Source organism: Martes martes (genome assembly GCF_963455335.1).
Source record: "Martes martes genome assembly, chromosome: 1".
NCBI lineage: Eukaryota > Metazoa > Chordata > Mammalia > Carnivora > Mustelidae > Martes > Martes martes.
The window spans coordinates 214,961,619-214,980,402 of record NC_137888.1 but is presented as its reverse complement, the minus strand read 5'-3'; the positions used below and the strand labels follow the sequence as shown (position 1 = coordinate 214,980,402).

The 18,784-nt window shown below is 60.9% G+C and overlaps 3 protein-coding genes across 4 annotated transcripts; 1 reads left to right on the top strand and 2 right to left on the bottom strand.

The window, feature by feature from the left end:
* Positions 1–1,238: 1,238 nt before the first annotated feature.
* On the bottom strand, positions 1,239–4,181 carry SMIM24 (small integral membrane protein 24; the record flags this gene model as incomplete). Its single annotated transcript, XM_080822757.1, has 4 exons — positions 1,239–1,383; positions 3,284–3,346; positions 3,625–3,736; positions 4,109–4,181. The coding sequence occupies 4 exons, from the start codon at positions 4,179–4,181 to the stop codon at positions 1,239–1,241; spliced, it is 393 nt and encodes a 130-aa protein (XP_080678883.1).
* A 1,588-nt stretch (positions 4,182–5,769) lies between these two features.
* On the bottom strand, positions 5,770–6,465 carry SMIM44 (small integral membrane protein 44; the record flags this gene model as incomplete). The annotated part of the gene is made up of 2 exons (XM_080811300.1): positions 5,770–6,008; positions 6,165–6,465. 2 exons carry the CDS (start codon positions 6,463–6,465, stop codon positions 5,770–5,772), a joined length of 540 nt encoding a protein of 179 aa, XP_080667426.1.
* Positions 6,466–8,461: 1,996 nt separating this feature from the next.
* Positions 8,462–17,814, top strand: DOHH (deoxyhypusine hydroxylase). 2 transcript variants are annotated; one of them, XM_080813893.1, is made up of 5 exons: positions 8,462–8,629; positions 12,285–12,637; positions 14,679–14,755; positions 15,835–16,075; positions 17,015–17,814. In XM_080813893.1, exons 2-5 carry the CDS (start codon positions 12,364–12,366, stop codon positions 17,332–17,334), a joined length of 912 nt encoding a protein of 303 aa, XP_080670019.1. In that variant the 5' UTR covers positions 8,462–8,629; positions 12,285–12,363; the 3' UTR covers positions 17,335–17,814. The 2 variants fall into 2 exon arrangements, with proteins under 2 accessions (XP_080670019.1, XP_080670018.1); XM_080813892.1 differs by having other exon boundaries at positions 8,468–8,603.
* The last annotated feature ends 970 nt before the right edge of the window (positions 17,815–18,784 follow it).

Sequence of the window (18,784 nt, the reverse complement as noted above, 5' to 3'; positions counted from 1 at the left end):
CACAGCCAGGAACGGCCCCCCAGCGCTCCAACCCTCTCCCATCCTAGGGCTTAACCTCCAAATCCGACCTCAGTCTATAAAGAGCCTATAAACTCCCTCATCACGCGGGCCGCCTGGCCTTCGTCCCAGCTCTGCCAACTGCAGCCCGCGAGACCTGGCCGGTGGCGTCTCTCTTTCTACGCCTCCCTATTTTCAGCTGGGAAATGGGACTAATTGTGTACTGATGGAGGCGGAGGACGGAGATGCCCTGGGCTCCCTGGGAGCATCTCTGCCGGCCTGTATGATCTTGATTTTATTTAATTTTTTTTGCACCCCCTGGTGGACGATTCTGGAAGTGTTCTAGCAGCCTGGGTTACATCCTACCAGCAACCCCAGCGACCAGCCCCAGAACCAAGCCCGGATGCGTCTTTGTCAAGGTCCTTATTAAGAAAGAGTTAACATCCAGGGCAAGGTCCAGGGCCCGGAGAAAGTGAGGTGAAAGGGAGGCTGGAAACTGGGAGGAGAAAGTACTTGCCCCTTCCCAGGGGAATGCAGAGCCCTGGGGCACGCAGCCTCCCCGACCCAGTTCCTGGGAATGGGGTCATGTGACCCCCAGACGAGGGGTGGGGTAGTGAGGATTTCCTAGGATATGGTGCTCTCGGGGCTCAAAGTCCAGGGCTCAGGGAGCAAAATCAAGATTGCAGGGAGAGGGCGGGGTGGGGGGGGGCGCTTCTGGGCACCGTGCAACCTGCTCTCCCATACCTGCAAGAGCATTGACCCCAACCCAAAAATCTGCCTCCCCCAGGGGGAAATGGAGTCCAAGAGACATCAGGAACCCTTCTGAAGGGCTCTTATCAATTCTTTAATGCAGGTCTCGGAAAGGCAACCCCTACCTGGTGTTGGTCCCCGAGGCTGAGTGGGACAGGGGAGGTTCTGGCCAACAGAGAGCAGGGAGAGGGAAAAGAAATCAGGCAGTGGGGAGAAGTAGGGGGAGCCATGAAGTGGTAGGGGCTTGGGGGTTTCTCCACAACCAAGAACATGCTCCACGTGCAAGAAAAATCACTAGGCGGACAAGTCGGGAAGGAGGGCAGAAAGAGCCCACACATGCGCACCCAGAGCCCTCCCTGGCGGGGCAGGGCACGTCCCACGCCTCTTCACTGGGTGCTCTCGGTTCTACATGGAGTTGTCATGATGGGTTCACGTCCGGGCCATTGCTCACACGGTGTGGAAGCCGCCTGGAGGAAGTGAGTGTCGACTCTTCACATGGCCGTGTTCGTGACCTTCCCATCACCTCCGGATGCCTTCTCCTCCAGCTCCAGCCCTAAGTTCGTTTCTCCTTCTTTCTCGGCCGTCCTGCCCTTCTGGTCCTTTATCCCCCCTTTCCTCTCCCTCTTGCCTTCTTCACTGTAGGGATACAAAGGGCCCAGACCACAATGAGAAACAGTCACTCCCATTTAATTGGCACCTACCTGGGCCGGGTGTTCTACACCTTTGCTGAATTCTCAAAACAGTCCTCAAAACAGAGGAAGCCTTGCTAGTTCCATTTCACAAAGGCAGCAACTGAGACTCAACCATCCCATGGATGGACAGGTGGATGGAGATGGGTGGGAGGATGGATGAATAGGTAGATAGGTAGAGAAGTGACCAGAAGGTTGCAGTGGAGGGTTGAATAGATACACAGCATGCGAGGTTAATTAGAGGAGGGAAAGAATGACGGGCTAATGGATGGTTGGATAGGAGTGTAGAAGGGAGGATGAGTAGATAGATCATTGGGCTCATGGATGGGGGAAGTGGATAGGTGGAAGGACGGGTGGGTGAGGAGGTAGATGGGTGGGTAAGGGAATGGATGGATGGATGGTTGGGTGGGTGGGTGGGTGGACGGATGGGCGATGGGCAGGTAAGTGGTTAGGTGAATGGATAGCTGCATGGAGAGACAAATAAATGAATGGGAAGATGAGTGAATGAACAGGAAGAAGAGAATGACAAATCAATGGATGGGAGTATAAATGGGTGGGCGAATGGCAATGTACAAAAGATGAATGGATCAGTGGGTTACTGGGTAGGGAGACTGATGGATGAATGATGGTTGGTTGGAAAGTGAAGCATGGGTAGGTGGATGGATGGATGGATGGGTGGATGGATGGGTGGGTGGGTGGATGGAAGGATGGATGGGTGGGTGGGTGGGTGGATGGATGGATGGGTGGGTGGGTGGGTGGATGGATGGGTGGGTGGATGGATGGAAGGATGGATGGGTGGGTGGGTAGATGGATGGATGGGTGGGTGGGTGGGTGGGTGGATGGGTGCGTGGGTGGGTAGATGGGTGGATGGGTGGGTGGTTGGATGGATGGATGGATGGGTGGATGGATGGGTGGGTGGATGGATGGAAGGATGGATGGGTGGGTGGATGGATGGATGGATGGGTGGATGGGTGGGTAGATGGATGGAGGAATGAACGGGCAGGGAGAAAACTACCAACACGGGAGCTCGGGTGGGTTCGAGAACCTCCAGCATACCCTGGGAATGAGAATCACATTTCCTAGGCACTGCACTGGGTCTCAGACAAAGCAAACAATTGGGACTACACCTCTCCCTCAAAGTACATCTTGGGCTTGGCTGAGAATCTTCTGGTCAGGTTGGCTTCCTCCCATCTCCTGCACTCCTATTCCCAACCCCCAACTTTGCCCAAGCTGGGATATTACACTGAAAGGGCCCCCAGCCCTGCCACCTCCCTGAGCCGTCCACCAGAATCATGTCTGGAACCAGTTGGGACCATAGAAAACACGGAGTCCAGGAGAGTCACCCATCCCAGATCACACGCTCGTGCACAGACACCTACCCAATCTGATGCCATGGTCTTGTTCAACAGACCTACTGTGTGCCAAGCCCCATGCTGAGCCCTGGGAACAGCTAGGACCAAAGCTATGTTCTATTCATTGGTTGGAAGCTACCAGCTAGCGTCAAGAAAGGGTGTAATGACTAAGATAATTTCAGCTGGTGGTAAGTGCAAAGAAGAACGCACAGCTGTGGGGCACAGTGTCAGGCAGGTTGGTGGCCAGGGTGGGCTTCTGCGAAGAGGAAATATCTGAACAGGGACTGAAGGAGGAGCCAGCCAGAAGATATAGGAAAGGCTGTTCCAATCAGCGAGAACAGTGTGTACAAAGGTCCTGGGGCAGGAATGTGTTTGAGGAGTTCAAGAACAGAAAGAGGTCATCTGTGCACACCCATCTCTCCTCACCCCACTGAGGGGGCTCCCACAAACCCCCCTAACCCTGCACACACCCACACACGCCCACACAGGCAGTACCTCAGGGCTGTGTCATGATAGGGGTTGGACTCCACACCGAATGCGAACCCCTCATCCTCAGCTCTGCAAGAGACAGAGGGGCGAAGGTGAGTGAAGGGCAGGAGGTCGCCTTCAGAGTCTCCCCTGGCTGGGGCACACGAACCCCACAAAGCAGGGGGGCTGGGCTGCATGGCTGTCCCAGACCGTGAGGTCGTGAGGCCTGCCTGAGCAGGAGTAGGGAAATGGGGAGACAGGTGGGAGGGGACCAGAAAGAGTGAGGACGCAGGAGGGGTGCCCAGCACCTTGGGGAGAAGAGGAGGACAGGGACAGTGGCTGCGGGGAGTGGGGAGAGAGGCTCCCACCTCTTTTTGGAGCACCAGACGCGATTAACCAGCATGAGGATGAAGACGATAAACAGGAACCCCACGACGGCAGCCAGGCCCACCAGCCAGGGCTTCGGGCGATACTGCGAGGCTGTAGAGGTAGAGCAGGTGGGACTCAGAGATGGGGTCAGGCCGGGGGTCTGCCCCCCCCCCGGAAGGGGAGAGGGGAAGGGTGCTGGGGAATGCTGATGGGGTGCTGGGTGTCAGAGACCTGTTCTAGAGAACGGGAGGGGCCTGGGAGCATCTCAGGGATGGGGAGAGAGGCCCCGAGGGAGTGTGGGGATTGGGGGGTGCTCCAAGAGGGGTCTGGCCCCATTCCTCCTCTGCCTGCCCCTCCTTTCGGAGGTCTTGATTCCTCATCATGAAAAATGGGGAGACGGTGAGCCTATGGATGAGCTCCTCCCAGGAACCCCCCACCCCTGTCCCCCACCGACCCCCCCACCAGGTCCAGATCAGGTCCTACCCTGCTGAGCCTCTGCAGGTGACAGGAGCAGGGCGCTGAGTAGGAGAAGGACCTCCAGGGTCTCCATGGTCATGGAAGAGCCGCGGCGGTGCACGGTCAAGGTTGGCTGGGTGAGGCCCTGCCCAGCCCCTGATATGGCAGCAGGCAGGCCGAGGGGCGGGGCCGGTCCTGCAGGTCAGACTCTGGACCTGGTGTAACAATTAACGCGGGAGTCCGGGCCCTCCACCCTGTGCCCGCCCCAGGACCCAGCCTCCAGGTCCCCCAGGCTCCGTGCTGCAGCAGCCAGGCTGAGATGGGCCTGGGCTCGGGGCCGCCAGGCGTCGTTATGTCTCCTTCTCTGAACACCCCACAAGGTGTCTCGGTCCCCATTTTGCAGAGAGGCCCAAGGAGGCCAGGAGAACGGACGTCACGCAGAAACAGCTGGCGCTGGGGTCTGACCCCAGATCTCCCCCTACCACCAGCTTATACGGCCATGTCCTGGCTCCCGGACCTCTGGGGACCCACAGCCAATACTGGGATGAGCACAGGGACAAGAAGCGACGGCCACGTGCCCACTATCCATCTCCAAGCCCAGCCACGCCTTGATGGCGGGAGAATGGGACACCAGGTAGCTGATGACTCAGGCTCCAGGCTCTCCTGTCCATCAACCTTGGTCCCTGGCTGATTAGATAGGGAACCCTGCCCAGGAGAAGGAGTGCCCCACCCCAGCTGCCACCGGACAGCCACGGCCCAGGCACGTGGCAGGAAGCCCCTACACAGGAGGGGGGGGGCTCCCCCTCCTGCTCTGCAGGGCCCTCAGGGGCTGGGAGGGGTGCCACCGTCACTGCACACACCTTTAAGGAGCACCTATGCATACCTGGGGACTCCCCACACCCTGAGGTCTGGCTATCATCATTGCTCAGTGGGCCATCAGGGGCGGCGGAGCTCAGGCAGCGGCCCGAAGCGAGCCCATCTCAACCCCCCAAGCGGCGCCTGCGAAGCTCTGACCCTGTGCCCAGTCCTATGCCCAGCTCAGAGGGGAGGGAGGAAGCCTCAGGCACTGTCCTCCAGCAGCTCTCACATTAGCTGGGAAGCCGGTACCCCCCAGAGACCAACAGGTCCAGTGGGCAGAGCAGCAGAGCTGGGGAGTGTAAGGGAGGAGGTGGGGGGTGTGGCTGGAGCAGATTCAGGGGAGCAGGGCCAGAACCCCGTCCTGGGGCTCCTGCTTTCCTTCGGAGCCAGGTCGTGGAACTGGCCTCTTTCTGCAAAAAGTTCGCTCTGCTCCAAGCAAGTCATCTCTGGGCTTTGTGCCTCCATGTTCCCATCTGGTAAGTGGGAGCGAAAAGTCCTGGCCAGTGGGGATTAAACAGCGTAATACGTGGGAAAGGCTCATTGAGCCCAAGAGCAGGGACAGACGAAGGCCTCGGTTACCACTGTTACTCTTTGAAAAACTTCGCAAGCAGAGTTTGGGCGGAATCAGGCTCTGGGGCTACCGGGTCGGGGTGGGCAGGAGTGCGGAGTCCCAGGGATCAACCATGGGAACCCGCCAGCCAAGAAAGACAACGTTCTCTGCCAAGTCCGGCTGCTCAGGGGAGCAAGGGATCCCGCGTGCACAAGTGCGGTCCACACAACTCCCAAAGGGGTTCAAACCCAGGTCCCGGGGCCAGAGGGCAGGGCCCGGCTCAACCCAGCCTCCAGAAGGAGCTGCGAGCAGGCGGGTCCTTGAAGGCAATAGAAGAGCGGCGGGGAGCCGGGGCGGGGGCTTCTGCAGGGGCTGTATCTCCACCCCCAGCAGGGTCCTCATCACCCCGCCAGGCCAGGGCCAGCTGGAGGTCGAGCTCCTCCAGATCCTCGCCCTCCAGGCTCGAGCGCAGCTCCCGGGGGGCATCCTCCTGGTCTGGCTTCGGGCCGAAGGCCCAGTCTGCAATAGGACACGGGTGAGGAACCTCCCGGGGGCTCATCCACCTTTGGTCCCCTCCCCTGCTGTGAGGGTCCCTGGAGCGCCTCCCCCCCCCCAACCCGAGAGTAGCCCAACACTGTCCCAAGACGGGCTCATGGCAGACAGCAGCTCACCCACCGGCCAGGTCATGGGCGAGGTCCTTGATGAGATGCCCCACAATGGCATAGGCCACGGCCACCACCAGGAACGCCGCCAGCAGCAGGTACAGCGCATACCTGGGCAGGCGGATGGTATCCAGAGGTGGTGGGCGGTACTCCTCATACAGCGGTGGGGCCGGGCTCCAGCCCTCCATTCCCTCCTCGACTGCCGGCCCTGACATGATGGCCACCCAGAGCAGGAGAGGCCCGGAGGTGACCCGCATTGCGGAAGTATTTAGGGGCTTTGGGTAAGAGGATTGGGGCTCCTCCAAGGCCACCATCTGCCTGGATTAATCACAGCGCAAATCGCTTCCGCCCAGCGCCCCCCCCCCATTCGGCTACTTTGCATACCCATCCCCACCCCAAGGCCTTTGCTTGAGCTGTTCGGTCTCCTGGGAAAATCCCTGCCTTCGTGGAGATGACATTCAAGATAACCTTAGAGTAAGTGATGTATTGGGTTAGAAAGTGAAGAGTGTTACTGGGGTGGCTCAGTCGGTTGGGCTTCTGACTTGTGATTTCAGGTCATGATCGTGGGTCGTGGGATCAAGGGGGAAGTCGGGTTCGGTGCTCAGCAGGGAGTCTACTTCTCTCCCTTTCCCTCTGCCCCTCCCCCACCGCCCTGCTTATGCACGTGTGTGTATGTGTGCGTGCACTCTCTTTCTAACATAAATAAAATCTAAAAAAAAGTGGTATTGGGGTGGCCGTACCAAGGTCTAAGGGTTGGGACTCCTAAGAGGGGAGTTCAAGCTTAAAATAGGGTGTCCAAGGCCATATGGAAATAACGTGAGCAGAGACCCAGAGGAGGAAGGGAAGCGGGTACGGGAGTACCAGGGGGAAGAAGAGTCCAGGCAGAGGGCACAACACAACAGAGGGCAAAGGCCCTGGGGAAGGACTGAGCCTGGTGTGTTGGAGAAGAGCAAGGAGGCCGGTGTGCCTGGAGCAGAGCGAGCAGCACGGTGAGAGGGGGGAGAGGTCAGGCCCCCCCCCCACCTCCTGCAGCGTCCAACCACGTTAGGAAGGATGCGGGTTTACCCTGTGTATGAAGAGCTTAGTACCGTGGCTGGTGTGCAGCGGGTGTTCAGTTCGCTCCAATACAGATCGGGCACTTCCTGCTCGAACGCACAACCTGGCAAGTCATGCAGGGCCTTGGGGGTCAGGGGAGAATTTGAGCTTTTATCCGGACCGAGGTGGTAGCCCTGGAGGGCCGTGGGCAGAGGAGGGCGGGGACTGGCTCACTGGCCCACAGGTGGCCTCTGGTGGCCGCTGCGGAGATGACAGACGCCGAGGGGTGAGGACAGCAGCCCGGAGGGCAGGCTGGAAGGGACTGCGCGGGTCCAGGTGAATAAGCGGGGGGGGGGGGGGGACACGCCCCACCCCGAGGCGTAAGAGGGGCTACACTTGACTATTTCTTCCGATTTTTTGCCTTGCCACTACAAACAGTGTTGCAACCGGGGCTTCTTTTCCACATGCCGAAGTTCGACCGCTTCTCCCGTGGGCTTCGCTGGTCCGAGCGCTTCAGGCTTCTCCGCGCCAGAGGACACGCCAAGTCCCTCTTAAGTCTGGTGTCTCTCCCGCAGCCACCCCCGGGCTCTCTCCCGCACCTGCCCGGTGTCGACCCGCACGTCACCGCCGGAGCCCCTGGCCACGCCTCCTAAGGCTTCACGTCGCCCTCGAACGATGCGGCTGAACAGGTGTCCCCGCCTGGGGGTATAGCTCAGGGGTAGAGCATTTGACTGCAGGTGTCCCCGCCGGCCATGTATTTTCCGTATTTAGTGCTTGTCCGACTCCCTCAGACAGCCGGGCTGTGAGGTTTTCGAGGGTCAGGATGGCAGGCTGTCTCGTCCTCAGCCCCCATTAACTATTTGTTAAGTGAACGATGAGCGAACGACTCCATCGGGTCGGAAAAAAAGGGCGGGCGTCCTCCCTCCCCGGGCTGGAGTCCAGGCACCGGCGCCATCGGCCCCGCCCCCTGAACTCGACCACGCCCCGGGACCGCGGCGCCGGCGCCGTCGCTACCCCGCGCCGGGCTCCGGACGGAATTGGCACAAACCATTTGCACGCACCTGGGGGGGGGAGAGAGTGGGAGGGACTGCCTTCCGCGGAAAGAGTGGACGTTGCCCTTCCCTTCCCTGAGGGACGCCCTTAGACGCCGTCTTCTGTGTGAGTGTGAGCTGTGGCACCGATGCCGACTCGTGCTTCCAGACCTCCCTCCTGCCGCGGAGCCTCTGGCTGGACACCCCCCCGGCGCTGCGTTGGTGCCGGCCAGCCCGGTCACGTGGGCGAGAAGATGGCGGCCCCCGGAGAGCGCCGCGAGCGTCGCGGGTGGTGAATTGCGGGTGGCGGCGGTGACAGCGGGTGGTGGACTCGGCGGTCTCGTCCTCCCGGAGCTCGTTTGGGCGTTTCGGCGGCAGAGAGCACGGTGCGTGGCCCGGGCCAGGCGGGCAGGTACGGTGGGGGGCACGCCTCGTGGGGAGGTCCCGTCTCTAGGATTGACTGGTTGGGAGGGTCGAGGGGCATCCTCCTGAGGCGTTTCGAGTCCTGGCGAGCTCTTTCCCCAGGTTCTGGGGACCCTGTTTCGCCGGGGATTGGATTCCCAGGTTGGGGGACCCTGGGAGCCAGCGCGTGTCGGGAGGGGTGATCTCTTCCTCGAGTTTTGGGAGAACCAACGGTATGAGGGATCCAGTACTTGGGGGCCCGCGTAGACAGATCTTGAGGCATCCGGTAACTCGGGGTCTCTTCCAAGGGGAGGGATCCTGCGAGCGTTCCTGGGGAAATCCTGTGTTGGGACGACCCCTTTCTGGGGCAGAGTCGGTTCCCAGAGATGTTTTTGTTGGGAATTGTTAGTTTAGACAGGTCTCGGGTGGGGGCGGGAGGTCAAGGAGCCCGGTCTCCTCTTTCTCCGTCCCTTACTAGCTCATCAAGAGGCTTTCATAGGGGTGAGCGGATTCCAGATTCTGCTTTGGTTAGGGGCTGATCCCCTCAACCCCACGCCCACACCCTTGCCCTGCTTACCGCTGAAGAACGTGCTAAAGGTATCGGCCGTGGGCTTCCAGGAGGCTAGGGGAGCCCTCCTTGGTACAGAGAGGTAGGTTTGGGGCTCCCTGCAGGAACATTTAATACTAGCTCTGGTTTGTCAAGTGCATACTAGGTGCCCCGTGAACACGCCCCCCCCTTTTTTTTTCCTTTCCTTCTTTTTTTTTTTTAGGATTGTAGTTTTTAAGTAATCTCTACACGCGATGTGGGGCTCGAACTCACAACCTGAAGTTCGAGAGTCAAATGCTCCATGGACTGAGCCAGCCAGGCACCCCTCCATGAGCACAACTTCACTCGCAGTAACTGTGAGGTCCAGGTGCCCCTTCTACCCACCTTGCGAATGCAGTGGGTGTTCAGTTCACTCAAATACAGTTTGGGCATTTCCTGCCATGGGGACAGATCCCAGGCTAGGCCGTGAGGACACAGCCGTGCACAAAGTAGCATAGATACCTGTGTGTGTGTGTGTGTGTGTGTGTGTGTGTCTGTGTGTACACGTATGTATGTGCGTGTGATTTCTTTATTTTTTAAAAAAATTTTATTTATTTATGTGACAGAGAGGGCACACATGCACTAGCAGGAGGATAGGGAGAAGCAGGCTCCCCACTGAGCAGGGATCCCCATACAGGGCTCTATCCCAGGGCTCTGGGATCAAGACCTGAGCCGAAGCCAGACGCTTCACTGACTGAGCCACCCAGGCGCCCCCAGATTTCTTTTTATTTATATATATATAAGGTCCTGTCCTCCAGGCACTGATTTTCTAGAGTAAGAAACTGATCAGTGAAATATCCTGGACACCAGGTGCTGTTAGATGCGCAGGGAAGCCGAAGGGGAGTGTGGCACAGAGAGGGCTTACGTGGCGACAGCCGGGCGCTCAGAGAGTTCCTGCTTGCACGTTGAATATCTGAGCAGAGACTAGAAGGAAACCTGACTTGTGAGCTATTTATAGTTTTCTTCCAAATGCAGAAACCAAGCCCAGAGACTTTTGCCCCAGTTCGGGTCTTGCCCTGGAGATCTGCTGCAGATCCTGTAGCTGGAGCCGCCCTGTTGGCCAGATATCCCCTCATTCCCGGGAATCTAAGGACTCTGGGGCTGGGTAGGTGATGAAGGGCCTTTTCCGGGTGTCTTGAGGGTGATCCTGCAGAGCCCGGGAGTCAGGAGTCCTGGGCCCTATTTGCCCTTGGCGTGCCGTGTGACCCCACGCAAGTCGCTGCTCGTCCGTGTAGCAGAGTCCAAGCTCGGGGCCCCTGGCGCCTGGCCAGCTCACTCGCGCCTGGCTTCTGTGGTTTCTGGTGCTCTCCCTGGATTCCTCAGGCAGCCTCCCCTCCCTCCTCCCGGTGCCGGCGCTGCAGGGAGCCAGGGGCTACGGCGTGCCACGGCATGCTTTACGAAGCGTCCCCCAGGTTGCCCCAGAGGACAGAGATGGTGCCCCTCCTCCCAGCCCAGGCTGTGTCATTTTGTCTCCCGTCCATCCACTCAACCTAGCATTTGTGGCTTAGAGCTTGACTGTGGAGCGCAGCTCCCTGGATTTATGACTCCTCGCTCAGCTTGTAAGCGAGTCACTAACCTGTGTGTCTGCATTCTCGCCTGTGAAAGGGTGACAAGCCTGGTGCCCATCTCAGAGGTTTATGGGGAGAGGTAAATGAGTTTATGAGTGTGAGGGGCTTAGCAGAGGGGCCTGGCACTTAGTAGGTCCTCTGTAAACGTCAGCTGCTGTTACCGGTAGGCCTGGTTTTTATTGAGGGCCTACTAAGTGCTGGGAATATAGTGGCAACAAAGATAGTCTCGGTCCCTGCCTTCAGAGTTCTGATGAGGGGTAAGACCCACCATAGGCAGCTGAGCTGTTAAACGTCCTATATGGTATCTCGTAGGGGTAAGGGCTCTGAAGAAAAGTAGAACAAGGGAAAAGAATAATAGGGACAACTATAATCAGGGAAGGCTTCCCTGAGAAGGTGACATTTGAGACCCAAAAAGTGAGAGGGTGAGCATGGGGGGGCGGCATTTGGGGAGGAGTGTTCCTGAGGACGAGAACAGCCCATGCAAAGGTCCTGGGGTAGGCCTGGTATGTTGGAGGAACAGCCAGGAGGCCTATGTGGCTGGAGCAGAATGAGCAAGGGGTAGAGGGGGAGGAGAGGAGAGGGCTGGCAGGGGTCAGGGCAGGGCCTTGGGGACTGTGAGGGAGTTTGGAATAACGAGGTGCTGTAGGAGGATTGTGCAAGGGTCCAGTTTACGTGCTGAAAGCATTCGCGCCTCGGTTACCTGTCACATAGCAAACTGCCCCACGGTTAGCAGCTCTGAGCAGACACGCTCTCCCACAGTCTGTGCGGGGGATCTGCGTCTGGTTGCCAGGAGCTTCCGGGCCCGCTCTCTCGTGAGGTCGCAGTCAGGACACGGCTGGGGCTGCCTCGGCTGGAGGCTGGACATGGGCTGGAGGAGCTGCCCGCTCTCACATGGCCGGGGGCCAGAGGCCTCGGTCCCTCACCTCGTGGGGCCCTACATAGGGCGAGGAGGGTGCCGCGGCGTCTCTCGTGACCCGCTCTCAGAAGCCGGCCCGTCATTGCTTCCATACCCAGTGGCTCGCACCGGTCAAGCCTCTTCAGTGCGGGAGGGGCCGCAGGGATCGGGGGTCGTGGGGGCCCCACAGCCCCTCTGGCGACCGTGTGGAGGGCAGGACAGCAGAAGTCATTGCTGACGCACAGGCGAGAGGGCCAGGGAGGGGACGTAATAAGCCGGAGGCCACGCAGCAGGTGGCCGGGCCAGGCTGGGCCTTCAGCCCAGACGCCCGCCCCACCTGGGTCCGAGCTCTTAAATGAACGAATCCGCCAGTGGATGAAGAACACCCCACCCAGGGGCGCCTGGGTGGCCCAGTGGGTTAAAGCCTCTGCCTTCGGCTCAGGTCATGGTCTCAGGGTCCTGGGATCGAGCCCCGCATCGGACTCTCTGCTTCGCGGGGAGCCTGCTTCCTCCTCTCTCTATGCCTGCTTGTGATCTCTCTGTCAAATAAATAAATAAATCTTTTAAAAAAAAAAAAAAGCACACCTCACCCAGGCTCCTCACTTTCTGCCCGTAGGTTCTCGCACCTGGGGGCCCCCGCCTTCAGCTCAGGTGGGGCCGCGGAAGGCCCGTGGGCAGGAGGGAGCGGCGGCGCCATGGTGACAGAGCAGGAAGTGGAGGCCATCGGCCGGACGCTGGCGGACCCCCAGCAGCCCCTGCAGGCCCGCTTCCGGGCGCTCTTCACCCTCCGTGGGCTCGGGGGTCCCGGAGCCATCGCCTGGATCAGCCGGGCCTTTGGCGACGACTCGGCCCTGCTCAAGCATGAGCTGGCGTACTGCCTGGGCCAGATGCAGGACCCCCGGGCCATCCCCGTGCTGCTAGACGTGCTGCGGGACACCCGACAGGAGCCCATGGTGCGCCACGAGGCGGGTAAGTGGCCAGGGTGGGGGCGCCGGACCTTCACCCCCTCCCCTGCCCCGTCCCTTCTGCCTCGTGTGCCCCCTCTCCCTCCCGCGTGATCTAGAGCAGGACTTGGCGGCCTTTGCCTGGAAAGGGCAGGCGGCAAAGTGTTCAGCCCCGTGGGCCGGACAGTCTCTGTGGCCAAGACTCACCTCTGCCCTCGTGATTAAGTCGCCATAAACTGCCGTCCGCAGAGAGGCATGGCCACGTGCTGGTGGGACTCTATGGGTGCTCAGGTTTGAATTCCATGGAAGTTTCACACGGCAGGAAATATCATCCCTTTGATTAAAAATATATATGTATATATTTTTTTTAAGATTTTATTTTGAAGTCTTCTCTTTACCCGACATGGGGCTCGAACTCAGGACCTCAAGAGTCGCATGCTCTCCCGACTGAGCCACTTGGGCACCTGTAAAGAAAAGACATTTAACAACATGAAAACGGGGCACCTGGGTGGCTCAGTGGGTTAAGCGTCTGCCTTCGGCTCAGGTCATGATCCCAGGGTCCTGGGATCGAGCCCCGCATTGGGCTCTCTGCTCTGCGGGGAGCCTGCTTCTCCCTCTCCTGCTGCCGCTCCCCCTGCTTGTGTGCACTCACTCTCTGTCAAATAAATAAAATCTTTCAAAATAAAAAAATGGAAGGATAAAAACCATTTTTTGCTCATACAAAACCAGGCGGCAAGTTTGCCAGCCGCTGGTGTCTGTTTCATTTGTTCGTGTCACTCCCTGGGCCAGTTTCTTGAGCACCTGCTGCAAAGCAGGCCCTGCGATCTTGGGGGACACCGGAAACAGGAGAAAGGAGTAAACTCCGTGGCAATCTGGGGCTGTTGAGGGTGTGTCTCTGTGACCAGTAGCTCCTTTGCAGATCGGGGGTAGGGGGTGCTCTGTTTCCATCTCACTCATTTAGGCATTTCTCATATCCTCTGAAGTAGTCCCTGGCTCTGCTGGGCCTCCCCCGTCCCCAGGCTGACCCCCGTAACTCTCAGGGTGCCAGGCGCAGTTTTTGGGAGGTGTCCTCACCAAGAACATCCTCCAAACCTCACCTTTGCCATGAGTTCCGCTATTTTGAGTGTCCAGTACTGCAGAACGCCTTGTCGGGTGATAGTGGAAACAGGTGGGGTGCTGAGGAGGCAATCAAGCAGGGAGCAGGGTGAGAGGACCAGAGGGCTCACCCTTTCTAATCGGTGGACAGAGATCTGAGTGAAGGCAGGTGGTTATCTGGAGAAAGGTGCTTCCGGCAGAGGATGCAGCCTGTGCAAAGGTCCTGGGGCTGTACCGTGCCTGCTCCCTGGAGAAGTGGCAAGGAGGCCCCTGTGGCTGGAGCCAAGAGAGTGACAGGGAGAGAGGAGGAGGGGAGGGGCCTGGGGGGCCTCGGGGAGCACTCCAGCTTTTACCCTGAGGGCTGCAGGCAAGGAGGGCAGGCCTGACCCAGATTCAGGTTCTTTAGGGTGTTCGTGACTGTGGGCAGCAGCGTCCTTTACCGGCTTGCAAAGGGATTGAGTGCGTGTTTGCTGGCTGCGGGTCTCTTCCCACTCGGCGCCGGTGTAGGCCCACGGGGACCCACAGGGAGATGGTCGGGCTCTCCCGCCAAGCCCTGCCTTGCTCTGCTGACCTTCCTCTCCCACATCGCAGCATGAAACCTCCTCCTCCAGGACTCACTCCAACGAGCTCTACTCCCCTGGGTGTTCTTGGGGTTCCATGGTGACCAATGTCCCCGAGTTGTCACGTTTGTCTTTGTCTCCCCATCTAGACTAGGAGCATGGGAGGCATGGGCCCAGGGAGGCATGGGCCCAGGGAGGCATGGGCCCAGGGGTGGGGGTGGGTCCCAGCTCAGTTCCACGCTCCGGCTCCAGTGTGTGGGTCAGATATAAGCAGAGCTGTGGGGCGCGGGGCGGGGGAGGGTACAAAGGAGGTGGTGTTGCTGGTCATCCTCCCCCGACCCCCGATCCCCACCCCAACCTATCTGCGGCATTTTCCAACCAACCGTGAGCTGTCTGTGTGGTTCTGCTTAGGCGAAGCCCTGGGGGCCATTGGGAACCCCGACGTTCTGGAGGTCCTGAAGCAGTACTCCTCCGACCCTGTCATCGAGGTACCGTGGCCTGACCCCTCCCCCCACCCCCCCCAACTGGACCAGCCTCCCTCTGTGTCTGGTTGCCAGGGCGACCGCTCGGCCTGGGTCCTGGGAGACAGGGCAACAGCCAGGGTGGTCGCGGGCCACTGCCCTGCTTGGCAAAACCAAACCGATTCCCTGCCCGGCTGAGCCACCTCGCCTCTCTCAGTCTCCCCGCTGCCTGCCTCCCTTCATTCTTTAGGGGACAGTTTTACTGAGATAGAATTCACATAACATAAAGTTCGTCCTCTGAAGGGGTACGCTTCAGTGGTTTCTAGAGCATCCACAGAGGTGTGTAAGCCTCTCCTAATTCCAGAACATTCCATCGCCGCAAAAGAATCCCCATCCCCATCAGCGGTCACTCCCCATTCCTTCCCCATCCCCGGTCCCCACAAGCCCCCTTCCTGTCGGTGGAGGAGCCTGGTCTGGACGTGTGACACGTGGACTCACACCCCATGTGGCCTTCTGTGTCTGGTTCCCTCCCTGCGTGTCGTGGGCTCAGGGTCCGTCCCCGGGGCTGCATGTGGGGACCTCGCTCCTGCCCCGGCTGATACTCCCGGACCCACATCTTGTCCCGCCCGTGGATATTTGGGTTGTTCCCACTTTCCGGCCCCCTGAACCGTGCTGCCGCGAGCTGCGTGCGGCTTTCCGGGTGGACGTGTGTGTGTGTCCACCTGCCGCTTCTCCCCGCCAGCCCTCAGCCCCAGACTCCTCTCGGCCCCGAGAGCGGAGGTCTCCTGACCTCTCAGACCTAAAGCACTCACGTTGCCTAATGACCTCGAGGACAGAGCCCCAGGTTCTCGCCGCCTCTTGCGGGGCTGAGCGGTCAGGCCTGGCCTCACCCTCCACACGGTCCCGCGGGAAGGACTCTGCGCCACCGTCTCCGCCCGACGCCCCCTTCGCCGGCGGCGGGTCTCCGCTCCGCTCCCGGCCCTCCGTCCTCCTGTCGCTCCCTCGTCACACAAGTCCCTGCGGGTTTCTCTCCGGCCAGAATGACTAGAGCCCCCAAGGGTGGGGGAGGGGGTCCCCATGTCCACCGGGCGCGCCTGTCCCCGCAGGTGGCGGAGACGTGCCAGCTGGCCGTCCAGCGGCTGGAGTGGCTGCAGCAGCACGGCGGGCAGCCGGCGGCCGCGGGGCCCTACCTGTCCGTGGACCCCGCTCCTCCCGCCGAAGAACGCGACGTGGGGCGGCTGCGGGAGGTGCTGCTGGACGAAGCCCGGCCGCTCTTCGATCGCTACCGAGCCATGTTCGCTCTGCGGGATGCCGGCGGCGAGGAGGCCGCCTTGGCGCTGGCCGAGGGTGAGTTGGGGGCGGGGGTCACGGGCAGGGTGCGGGGGGTGCTCAGGAGCCGCCTCTGCGAGACGGAGCAGCAGAGTGACCCAGGGAAGGTGCGTCCTGGGCCCTGCGGGCGGGCAGCCTTCCCTCCAGCTGTCCGTGGGAAGCCGAGGCCGGAAAGGCGGGGGGAGTTGCCTGGGCAGACAGCGGTTGGCGAGCCGCGGACTTGGGAGCCGATCTCTGGCAGCGCGGCTCCGGCTTCCTGGGCCCCCCTTTCTGCTCCTGTGACTTGAGTCGCTCTCATCCCAGCTCTGCAGGGAGCTCTCTGCAGGCCTCTCCCCGGACAGTCGTGGTCCCCTGTGCCCCCTGCCTGGGGTGTGCCGGCAGAGGATTTGGACCCCTCTCTGCGCTCCCAGAACTTCCCGTTTGGCAGGGAGATGCCGGCCGGTCGGCTGGCCCCTGGGCCTCGGGGTGGGGGTCCCCGGGGTTGCCAGGCAGGAACACAGCGGGGCTGGGTGGTGCTTGGGAGTTGGGGGCCACAGGCAGGCAGTGGCCTTGAGCCCTGGCCCGGCCTCAGGGGCCTCTGGTCCCGGGCAGTCACGGCGCCCCTCCTGGGGGTGGTTTCCCCATCAGTGTCAAGCATGACCTGTCTTGTGCCCCTGACGGTTTCCCATTAAACACTTGAGAGCGTAACATAGGCTCAAGGAGAGGTGGGAGCAGCTGTCAGGGGACCTTGGGCCCGGGAAGGCCGCACCTGCCCGGTCCGGCCTTGCGGAGGGCAGAGCTGTGTTCCCAGTGCCGGTTGGCGGGGAGCTTATTACCGGGCTCTACTCTCTCCGACTCCTCCTGCCGCTCTGGCTGCTGGTCCCTCCCCCCGAGCAGCACTGACCACCGAGGCTGGGGCAGGGTGTCTTGGGCACACGGAGCCCCCTGTCCACCTCTCCTGGTCCTTTGTGCCCACAGGCCTGTGCTGCGGCAGCGCCCTCTTCCGCCACGAGATCGGCTACGTCCTGGGCCAGCTGCAGCATGAGGCGGCCGTGCCCCAGCTGACGGCGACCCTGGCCCAGCGGGCCGAAAACCCCATGGTGCGGCATGAGTGCGCCGAGGCCCTGGGAGCCATCGCCCGGCCCGCCTGTCTGGCCGCCCTGCGGGCCCACGCAGCCGACCCCGAGCGCGTGGTGCGGGAAAGCTGCGAGGTGGCCCTGGACATGTACGAGTATGAGACCGGGTCGGCCTTCCAGTACGCCGACGGGCTGGAGCAGCTGCGGGCAACCCCCTCCTAGAGCCGCCCGCCTGCCCTGCAGGGCTTGGCACACCAGCTTGTGCGATTGGGTCTGGCTTTCCCATCCCCCCAGCTGTTTACTTGGCCCGGTCTGGCTGCTTTTGCATCCTGACTCCCCCAAGGCCAGCCTGAGGTGTCCCGTGTCCCCCACAGAGGGGGGCCTGGCACAGGGCTGCACACCCAGGTTTCTGGTTATGGGGTTGGGGTGCCGGCATGGGAGCGGGAGTCTGAGGGGGTGTTGGGGGGGTTTGGGGTTACCCTGACCCAGCCTCTCGAGGAACCAGGGGTGCCCTGAAAGGTGCTGTGGGCAAACCCAACCCCACTGGGCCTGGGCAGAGGCTGGGGCTTCCAAGGGCTGGCCCTGGGGCCTCTGACTCCCCAGCCCGGGACTAGGCAGGGTGGGGAGGTTGTTAGGGGCTCGGGGGCTGGGGAGGGACAAGCAGACCCCAGGGTCCAAATGAACTATTAAATTATTTTGGCCAAGACGTGACTCTCAGAAAATGTGGGGGGTTCTGTAGCAGGCTCATGTGAAGGAACGTCTCGGGGAGGGGGTCAGGGTGTTCACGGAGCTCCAGGCCCAGGCTCTGGTTTCCTCTCCAGCCAGCCCACTCCCGGGGGGCTGGGGGAAACAGCCCCCAGCCTGGCCTTCCCCCCTCCCTCATTCTCACCCAGCCCTGTGGGGGTTTAGTGGTATGGCTAAGAGCCCAGGCCGTGGGTTCCCATCCCGGCTACCCGCCTTGTTGTCCAGTGCGGCGTGGAACACCCTGTTTTATGGTCATAAAACAGGCGTGACCATAGAGCCTAAGCTCACGTGGGACATTGTCACCTGCTGCTGTCTGCCGGCCAGCGACATCCCTGACGGGTCACACGAGGGCATAGACGCCCAGATTGGGGGTCCTTGGGCACTGTGACCATGAGCTGGGTCTGCCACACCGATGCTTCTGCCCCCGGCCCTTCTGACACCAGGCACACGGGGTCTCCGCCCAAGCAAGTCACGTCTCCGTGGTTGTCCTGTAGTTCGACCCTGTTCTGCCGCTCACCGCCCAAATTCACGTAGACCCCTGGGTCCCCTCCCCACCGGTGATGATTTGCTGGCGCAGCTCCCAGAGTGCAGGAAAGCCCCTGACTTGCCCGCTCCATATAGAGAATGTCACGAGCAGCCAGACGAAGGGTCCTGGGTCCGGGGGCTTCCTCCCGCGGAGTTTGGGGCACAGCCCCCTCCGCTACTGGGGGCACTTCCCCGCCCCGCAGCTTTCTGAGCCCCCAGTTCGGGGTTTTGTGGAGGCTCCGTGTGCCCACAAGGTTGATTCAGTCGGTGGCCGTTGGTGACTCTCTCTCCTCCAGGGTCAAGGATGTGGCCGAAAGTGCCTCCAGCCGCTAGCCCCATCCTGAAGCCACTGTGAGCCCGCAGCCCCTGGCCTGGCTGGCGAGCGCAGGTGCAGCGGGAAGGC

Coding starts and splice junctions, on each gene's coding strand:
- DOHH (XM_080813893.1), top strand. CDS start 12,364: ATGGTGACAGAGCAGGAAGTGGAGGCCATCGGCCGGACGCTGGCGGAC. Junction 14,756..15,834: donor CCTCCGACCCTGTCATCGAG/GTACCGTGGCCT, acceptor CTGTCCCCGCAG/GTGGCGGAGACGTGCCAGCT. Junction 16,076..17,014: donor CGCCTTGGCGCTGGCCGAGG/GTGAGTTGGGGG, acceptor TTGTGCCCACAG/GCCTGTGCTGCGGCAGCGCC.